Source organism: Dreissena polymorpha, chromosome 9 (assembly GCF_020536995.1).
Source record: "Dreissena polymorpha isolate Duluth1 chromosome 9, UMN_Dpol_1.0, whole genome shotgun sequence".
In the NCBI taxonomy this organism is placed as follows: domain Eukaryota; kingdom Metazoa; phylum Mollusca; class Bivalvia; order Myida; family Dreissenidae; genus Dreissena; species Dreissena polymorpha.
The window spans coordinates 77,900,311-77,910,939 of NC_068363.1; the positions used below are offsets into that span (position 1 = coordinate 77,900,311).

General features: G+C 33.9%; 1 protein-coding gene across 1 annotated transcript; it reads right to left on the reverse strand.

The window, feature by feature from the left end:
- Positions 1-9,267: 9,267 nt before the first annotated feature.
- Positions 9,268-10,392, reverse strand: LOC127846189 (probable G-protein coupled receptor 139). Its single transcript, XM_052377363.1, has one exon. The coding sequence runs from the start codon at positions 10,390-10,392 to the stop codon at positions 9,268-9,270; it is 1,125 nt and encodes a 374-aa protein (XP_052233323.1).
- Positions 10,393-10,629: the final 237 nt, after the last annotated feature.

Here is a 10,629-nt window from a genome sequence, read left to right on the forward strand (position 1 = left end):
TATTTTTGAAATTGCTTACTACGAATGTCTTACATCATACGATGGCGGGTTTCAAATAATATATATGCAATATGCATGCCTCCCTAAAAAGTAAACGTACACAATATAGATCAAAGGTCAAAGTTGGTTATAAAGAAGCTTGTACGGTTTTAACTTTGTCACTTATGTCTAAATAAATTTTGTTTCGTGCTTAGATGATACCTGATTCAAAAAAATCGTTTACGAATCAATAAAACTTTCGACTCTTAGTTGTTTGTTTAATATTTAAACAATCATAGGATTGATTTAGATATAATAATTAAGTCTTTAAACAAGATCACGTCTTAAACATCAGATTAAAACAGCATCAGTATATCGTGTAACACGTTAATCAAGTTTAAATAACTCTTTAAACGGTCGACTTAAGCCATTTTCAAAAGTTCAGGCATAGTTGTCGAATGGGAACCCATAATTGTGGATTTAGTGTGCAATCACTTCAATTCAACCTTATGAGCATCATTGATTATATACTTGTTACATGTATGTGTTATACTTTGGTCCAGGAATATCGTCTATAATCCGGGACTTATTTCATGCATTATGGTAACGATATACTCATGTAATGGCTTATTCATTTTTTGTAGTTTAATGTAAAACCTTCAACTTAAGCCAAACACGTAAACGTCTATATTTTGCACGAAAGGACCCCAATTACAATACAATTTCTTAAAAAGTATTCAACGATGAATGAATACAAAAAATAAAAAAACGTTTATATATTTAGAAACAATTTTACAAATATTACAGTTCACTGTTATTGTTGTTAACAATCTGTGTTTAATCGTAACCCGCCGCCGCTCACATTTCCCGATGTAGTTAGACAATGTTATTGCTATTTCTGAACAAAGGTCGCTAAGCAGAAAACATTACGAGCGTGATTAACTTAAAAATGTCATCCAGTAAAAAACGATTTTTTTCTAGATAATATAGAATTGTACTTCCTAATTATTGTACATACCCTAACATTATGAGGTTTCACAAATCGATACGTAAAATATTCGGGTTTTTTACAAACTAAACCGTCGGTAAAAATGAATTTGATTTCAAAAGAATTATGCTGCTTTTGTCAACCGAACGCTTGCTTAGAAGTATTAATGTAATTGATTGTATGGACAAATATCTGTATGTTACAGTCGTGTCCACATACTTTGTTATCTGAAACTGTTCGACGGTTTCGATTCTTACTGCACATTGACGTATTTATTACTGCGAACGAGCATGACTTGTTTCGGAATGAATGTACACTTTAAGTGCATAATAAGAAAGCAAATTAATAAACTAAAACAACAAAGTTGCCTCAAAAGGGTCAATACCTTTAGGTATGATCCGGTCCGTTTGTGTCATTAGCCGGTAACGCACTATTTTGCATGATCCCTTTTTTAAAGCGCCATCGTAAAGAGCACATTGTCGCGAAATCGTGTTACTTTGAAAAATAAAGGCTATAAATAAGAACATACATGACTGTACATAAAGCACACGTTTAAAAAAAATGAAATCGAGAGGGTTTCTACTGAAAATGTGACACATTGGCAAATTTACTTTATTTCAACTGTTCATGCACTTTAACTACACAGTTATTGAATGTTTAAATGTCTTTAGATAATTCAACGTCTGTCACGAAATATTCAGTATTCAGTCCGCTTTGTTTTTGAACTAATTTTTACCAGTAATTATTAAACCTAATATATACGTTACGTCACACTCGATGAACTTATATACTGGATACTCAATTAAGGATAAATTGCTCTCTTTCTTAGCACTGTTAAGCTATTGCAATAACTTATAGAACAATTGACGCTTTATAATTGATGAATGCCCACGCATGATGTATCCAAAGGAACGAAAATTATTACCTTGATTAAATCAAGAGTGAAATCTTAGTGAAATGAAGAAAGGTCAGAGAAGGCATACAGTGTAGATGGTGATATAAGAACATGTCTTTTTTTTCCATGATCTGCAAGTTTTGAATTAAAAGTTGGGTGGAAATGAAGCAGAGAGTGCAATGTGTTGGCTTTTGCACAGTTTCGGTTGTATATGATTCTCATTAATATCGAATAAAATAAAGAAACCATGTGTCAATAGTTATTAAACTCTGTTAAATATAAATAAGACGGACCCTCGCCGTTGCGGTACCTGTCTTTCTTCGTTACTAATCAACAATCACCACTACTTGTAGTTAAATTTCGTTGCTAAACTTCGACTTTTTGAGTTCCGTGGTCTATCCCGGACATTGTATGGCATATTAATTGTGTGGTTTGCTCCATAGAACTGTCTGCGTTTTTAGAAACAACAATATTTGTTTAACAATTACAACAACATTTTGCTAACATCAGGTATGCTTTGTCATGTCTCTATAATATGTAACTAAATACATGTATTTAGTGAACGCTATCGAGCATAAAAATGCTTACCCTATATAATTTTGCTGTTAGCGATAACACTCCTTATACACAGTCCTTAAACAGAGCATATGCCGCATCAACATATGTTAAGGAACATGTAACCTCTACGTTAATCGAACCAATAACATATGTCTTAGTCACAGCTTTTATACCTTAGAAATATTTATTTAAAAAATACATGTTTTTTATTTGATACATAACTATAAAGTGAGTGTTTGTCTTTGGAAGCTTCGTATTACATATTTTACACTACACTTACCATGCGATACAGTATAATACAAGTTGTCGAGGAAAAAGTTAAGCACCATGTTTATTTTGCCATAATTAACAAAGAAGACACTAAGAGTACCTGTTCTTTACACGACCAGCTTTCAGCAACGTTATGTCTTATTGCATTCTAAGCTATTTCATATCGCGGTCGTCACAGAGGTAATACACCACGCACCTGAAGATAGTTAATTCTAATATGATTTTGGTTTTATGTTATTAAGACTTTCCCTATTTTCTTATTTTTTTATTCATTTAAATGTTTGACTGAAAACAATACATTCAAGTTTAAATAGTTTGTAGAATTCTAAGATCAGGAAACGTGTTATGCACATAAATAGAAATGTGAAAATTTCATTTTTCAATTGTAAACACGAGCGGTTAAGGATTTTCTTAAATATTATCCTTTCATGTACGGCACATAGTTCATTTATACAAAAAAACAAGCACGTTATTACAAAGTTTAACAAGAGCACTGCCTTGCGGGTGCAGACCGCTCATATATTTTCTTTTCAAAGGTGAAGGGACTCTCAATTTCAATATCAAAGGAGGGAGGGGTGGAGTGAAGAGGGGTGTAAAGTGTGGAGGTGTGGACATTTATGACATTATCTTCCAAAAATGCGAAAAAAAAATGCAAAAAAAAAATGCAAAAAAAAAAAAAAATCGGGGGTGGTGGGGTGGGGGGTGGGTGGAGGCGAGGGGATTCTTGGGTGCGATGGTTAAATGGTATTTCAAAAATAAAATAATAAAAATAAATATGTGTGTTTTTTAACCGTTTAAAAAAATTGGGGTGGTGGGGTGGGGGGGGGGGGTAAAGTGTGAGGGTGTGGTGGTCATTTGTGAGATGATCTTAAAAAAATAGGGGGGGGGGAGATTCGGGGGGGGGCGTGGGGGGAGGGGGGGGGAGGGCACAGGGGATGGTTTAGGTGGGGTCTATTGTGGTATGTCAGGTAAGAGTAGTTTTGTCAAAGTATCAATCAAATCTAATCATAAATAAAGAAGTTATGGCAATTTTAGCAAAATATAATAATTTGACCTTTAGAGTCAAGGTCATTCAAAGGTCAAGGTAAAATTCAACTTGCCAGGTACAGTAATCTCATGATAGCATGAAAGTATTTGAAGTTTGAAAGCAATGGCCTTGATACTTTAGAAGTAAAGTGGATCAAAACACAAAATTTAACCATATATTCAAAGTTACTAAGTCAAAAAAGGGCCATAATGCCGTAAAAATGACAACCAGAGTTATGCAACTTGTCCTTTTACTGTACCCTTATGATAGTTTGCGAGTTTTCAAAGTATGAAAGCAATATCTATTATACTTTAGGGACAAAGTGGACCAAAACAAAACTTAACCAAATTATCAATTTTCTAAGTATAAAGGGCCCATAATTCCATCCACATGCCAGTCAGAGTTACACAGCTTTGCCTGCACAGTCCCCTTATGATAGTTAATAAGTGTTGCAAGTATGAAAGCAATAGCTTTGATACTGTAGGAATAAAGTGGACCTAAACACAAAACTTAACCACATTTTCAATTTTCTAAGTATAAAAAGGGCACATAATTCTGTCAAAATGCTAGTCAGAGTTACATAACTTTGCCTGCACAGTCCCCTTATGATAGTAAGTAAGTGTTGCAAGTATGAAAGCAATAGCTTTGATACTTAAGGAATAAAATGGACCTAAACACAAAACTTAACCAAAATTTTCAATTTTCTAAGTATAAAAAGGGCACATAATTATGTCAAAATGCACGCCAGAGTTATCTAACTTTACCTGCCCAATCCCCTCATGATAGTAAGTAAGTGTACCAAGTTTGAATGCAATAGCATTGATACTTTCTGAGAAAAGTGGACCTAAACGCAAAACTTAACGGGACGCCAACGCCGACGCCGACGCCAAGGTGATGACAATAGCTCATTTTTTTTCAAAAAACAGATGAGCTAATAATGAATATGTTCCCCGTGTGTTACATTGTCAAACCCATATCTAAATAACCATACGGTCTCATTATTGTTGTATGCCTCTGTTCATAACCATTGCATGATCCAACGGAAAGTGACAGGTACCGTAATGTGCGCATTTTTGGCTATATATAAAGAAATGGGTAATACCGTCGTGTTAATATTTACATAATAAATTGACATCCAATCTATTGTCTAATTAGTCAATGTGAATATGCACGTGATGCAAATGAATAGACATTACAACGTTGTTTGTACCAAATGATTAGTATAATTCTGAATATCGGCCTTTTGACTATATCGATGTTGAATAAGCTCATACACACTGTTCATGATATTTGTAAACTTTCTGGACGATGAATTGTTTGTTTGTAAACAATTAATATATAAATATATGCTATTCTGTGTCACTTACTTGGCAACTGGGCCTTTGATACACTTATGGAGCCTATGTAAAACATACGGTTTCATATGACAAATGTCAACCATGTAAATACATATTTTCCGATTTTGCGAAGTTTCTTTTAAAACATTATTTGAGTTCTGATATGTCGTTCGGTAAACACGCTTTGAACCAACAACATGTTATTTATTTTTATCCTGCCACATGCCTTTAAATCAGCTCGATATCCAGGTTACCTAATATTCCAAAAGATATTAGGCTAGATGACCACGTGATCTCGAATATCCGTCAGTTGCTATCCGCGCATGCGCATGCATTTACTATTTTCTTGTAATAAAATATACTTTTTTCTATTAATAAAATACCAAATACATGTAAAAAACTGTTTGTTTAAACATTATTATTTAAACAGCATAATTTCGTCTTTGTGTATTGAATTAATAACATGTAGCTCGATTTCTGTGTGTTTTAACAAGATGTAAGCTAGCCTAAGCTTTTTTCCTGACGTGACGTCACAATGTTTTTTTCGCGCGTGATGTTTACCATAATAAATATTTAAACACAAAATACTCGAAAACTAGATATTTTAGAATTATTTCAACGAGTTTACAGAAAAAAAAGACGATAATTAAAAACATTTTTCAATTATATAATTGGATGTTATAATGTTGGTGTTTTTAACCTCAGAAAATAATTAATTTTCATTTATTGGAGAACGTTCTGAACGTGTGTGATACTTTCATACGATTGGACATCTCTGTTAATTTAAATTAAAGTTATTGAAACGAAATACAATACTAGTATTATTTTATTCACGTAGTAAAGTATGCAATGATGATACACACTGTAGTGTTTAGATCTTGAAACGTATGTTCGTGCACAAATTCTTTTCATAGCTATTTCATTTAAAGTTGTTCAATAGTCTTTAAGTTTGAAATTTATTAAATGTTACAATGCTCGCTCGAATAATATGATCCTGGCCAATATATGGATTACACGATTAGGTTGGACAGCATATTCAATATTATAGGTAATATGAAGTTTGTATGAAGTATTCGTTTGTCAAGTGAGATTCATCGATCTTTAGTATCGTTTGAATTGTTTATATAAATAGCGTTTTATGAAATCGTATGTATGTCACTACTTATAAATAACTGTTCGGCACATATTTCTTGATTATTAAACGACAACCACTATCGCCGCACTTTGGTTATATAATAACGAGATAAGAATTTTAACATATCAATCCTCATCGGGACCAAAGTATGCATACAAACTTCGTTGCAGCATGGTTTTTGAGTAAATTCTGTATAAACAACCTTCAAGAAAAAAAAAACACATTTGACGTACATTGTTTTACGAATGCCCTGATAAATTCACCGGCATTTTCTCATTCAAAAGGCCTTTCTAATTAGCTTTGCCAACACCGTGGTTACGAGGACAGAGCTACTAGTATCTTGTTTAGAAAATTACTACTCCATCGATAGCAATTAGATACAGCATCTGTTATTGGTAGTACAGCTCTTCCCCCACATGGTTTCCGTTGTTAATGCTTTTGAGATAATGCCCTCAGACTTGACAATATAAGCGTTTATTGATTCCATACATAACAAAGATTATTCCGTTTATACACCAGTACCACATGTGTATGAGGCGTACTATAAGCTTGATACTCTCTCTTCGTCGATTGCAAAAAGAACGCTATGTACGGATTCGGTTTCGCCACGAACATTCTTAAAGCCTCTGCATCATTTCATCCATAATCATCGGAAGTTCCACGTGATCGTTTAAAGATCACGAACAAACATACACGCGATCTTTTGTGTCAAATATTTAAACTCACATGATATCTGAAGGCGAGCAATAATTCGCTTATATTACTAGTTTATTTCAACATGATTGACAAATTTGAAAGCGTCCATTTATGTCATTATATAACTACTAGAAGTACTGGATAGTGCTGGAGTTTCCAAATAATTGCAACAGTATGATAAAACAAAGTTCATATCTTTATATATTAATATATAAACATTTGCTTGAAACTTTCACGGACAGTCGTTTAACTTAAGATCCTAATACTGTTAATTTTAACAGCGATGATTATATTTTTTAACGTGTGCAAAATATTGGAGCAAAATATTTTCTTGACGATTAAAAAGTAACATAAATAACTTGATTACAAATCAACGTCTATGAGCTTAAGCAGGCGTTAATTTTTTTAACTAGCATTCCAGGTCATATAAGACTCAAAATGATTTCCGTTCTATATGTGTTTATTTTGCACAACATCCCTCTCTCTATCTATACAATGATAATTCCTATATGACAGTAGTTATTGACCTCGGAACTTGGCATTCACTTATTTATTTCTGACCGATACACAAACAATAATCAGACAATACTTAATCTTAACAGGCATTAGCTACTGTTGCATTGAAGTCGTTCATAACTTGGCATGTTCCCAAAAGTTGCGGCTATCGTCTGTTGGATTGATGTTCTGGTAGATAAAAACGATAACTCAGACATTATTTAATGTTATTAAGAACAAATGCTAATGTACAAGTTTGAATAATACATTTTCCTCGATAACGCAAGTCTATTTATATAAAATGATGTATAGATGACTAGCTTTATTCCTATATTGTCCAAAAGTAAGTTCTTGCTATTTCACTTATCCTTAAATGTACTTTACTTATTGAACGCAACCCAAAGAAAAGACACGCATCTTACATTCATGCCTTCATGATTTTGATTTAGAAATTCATACGACATTGATATATTAATTTAGATGGTATTAAGCATCGTTGTTTATGATTGTAAGGGTGTGACAAATTCGTAAAAAAAGTAATGATATAGACCTTTATTTTGAGTGTTTTAATAAAAAAAGTAATCAACGAAATAAATATGTAAGTGTAATACATTTATAAAAACACAATGACCTATATCGGGTCTACATAGTTGTGTTCTATTTAAGTATGTTATTAATTCGTACCGTACGTGACATGAAACTGTTTATCAAAGATGAGGCAATTGAAAGTCGTTTAACAATTTGTTTTGACTCTGTGTCAAATTTCCGTTAGGATTGTTGCTTACACATATGCCGATTTCACTTGTTATCGCATTTGCGCCTTAAGGTAATTATTTTATGAAGGCAGTTAAATATTCTCCATTAAATGAAGTTATCGTTTACTTAAGTGATTCACGTAACCCACCGACAGAGCTGGAATGATATTACTTCAGCTGATAGTCTTCCCATTACCAACCTACACATGCTAGCATTCGACATATCACAGGAAATTGTAAAAGTTAAAAATAAAGGGTACGTCAATATCATGATTTTGCCTTTAATTACTGTTCTTGCTTTGTTGACGTATTGGTTAATCTTAATATGTCTGCCTTGTATTTAAATGACATCCTGTAGATGGATGGATGGATGGATGGATGGATGGATGGATGGATGGATGGATGGATAGATGGATAGATGGATAGATGGATAGATGGATAGATAGATAGATAGATAGATAGATAGATAGATAGATAGATAGATAGATAGATAGATAGATAGATAGATAGATAGATAGATAGATAGAAAGATGATAGGCAGATAGACATACAATATAAAACACGTTTCTTAACAAAACGTTTAGATTCGTGAAATGTTTTGCTCTTGCAAAGAAAATATCACTCCGTTCGAATATATTAACGATTTATTGTATGGTCCATATATTATATATTATGCGTATTTATTCATACGAAAGTTTTAACACTTAGGAAAGGCGTCCGTTATTTATCCAAGTATTATACGGATTATAAATTAGAATCATTTTCTGTCGGGTGTGTTTTAATTTGTGTAGACTGTCAACCGTTACTTATTTTATGTATTGAAAATGCGTCGGTTATAATATTAATATACGTTTTCGTATTTTATTAAAAAATGTGCATTTAATACACGTATTTAATTTGTTTTGTATATTTGTAGGCGTTCGATGCGCAAGATTTATATTTAAGTAAAAGTCTAATAAATTAACGCTTGGTCGAACGATATACACTTCAGCAACATGGCACGGTCAATATAAATATAAATATTTCCTTATTACAATATTACAAACGCAAAAAGCGTCAAAAACATTAACATAGATGAGAAACAAATAACATGAAACATACCAAAACGAAAATCACTGTTTAAAGTTGCGGCCTACAGTTGCACGCCTTTATCAAAGAAATGTTCACAGTTCACGTAATCGGTTCTTGATGAGTTCATTTTCACAAGCGGCATACTGCCATTGAACGATCGTTGTGACATATTCCTGCGCAGCCGGAGCCCCAGCGGGTTGCGACAGCACGAGCAAGCTAGGGCACGAAACTGCCCTCGGAATTTTTTGCCCGTAGCGCAGTACAGAAAGAAATTGATGCTGTGATTCGTGTACATGAGCATTTCCGCGACGGTCATAAGTAGCCTCTGTCGAATTAAACCTTTGAGCGTATCTGTGTTGTCGACCAATGAGTTTCGAATAATCAAGATATTCATGGGCAAAACAGTAATAAGAAATGTAAACGAGACTGCGAGCAACATGCAGGTTATTCGTCTGCTCATCTCGCCGTGCTCGTGGGTCTGCGTTTTCACTGCGTATGTTCTTGATAACGTACATTGCTGACGTAAAACGAGTCTTGCGTTCTTAGCGTTAATCACATTCTTAATAATTATAATATTAAGCACGAATATTATCACAAACGGTGTAAATGAGTAAAAGGCTGCGTCCACCCATGGCCAAATGATTTCCACTAAATATGTGTAGCCCTCTATCGCTTTGCACTCTGGTGTCACCGTTGTATTTTTTACCGTATAATGAAGATCCATGGACCACAAAAAATGCAGATTTAATAAGACAAATATAGAGATCACGCTCGTTATTCCAAGCTTTGCGTACTTCGAGTTACAAACACTGGGCGCTCTCAATGGCAAAGCGACCACTATAGTCCTTTCAACGGTGACGATGACAATGAGCCAAACGGACACATCGCTGCAAAAGAACCCAAGAAATGTAACCAGCTTGCACATCACACTGTTTAAGTCCTCGACGATTATTCCCAGTTGAACTAACCACACTCTTAGCAGGCCAACATAAAGTACCAGTATATCCATTATGGCCAGTACGCTGAGATACGTGTAGGTGGACGCTTTACGTGTGTTCTTGAACAGGATGTAAAAGGAAATGAGGTTTCCTATGGTCCCAACCGCCAAGAGGAGTGGCGCACCAAACACTTTGATTTGTTTCTGGATGAAAAACTCATCAAACATCAACAGATCTTTTTCTAACATGGCTTCAGCGTCGTGTGCTTCGGCGCCAGAAACAAAGCTATCGATATATTTAAGGTATTTAATGCACTTTATACGCGATATAAATTTGTACTACCTCTGTGCACAGATAATTCATATTCATCCACTTTAGAGCCGATATCTCGGATTTCGCCTTTAGTTAAGTTATGTCTTAAATTGATGTCAATTAGTTTAAATCAAAATTATTGTTGTCAATATGAATTAAAATAGTCGTTTTAA

Excerpts from the sequence above, each read along its gene's own strand:
- LOC127846189 (XM_052377363.1), bottom strand. The coding sequence starts at position 10,392 with ATGTTAGAAAAAGATCTGTTGATGTTTGATGAGTTTTTCATCCAGAAA.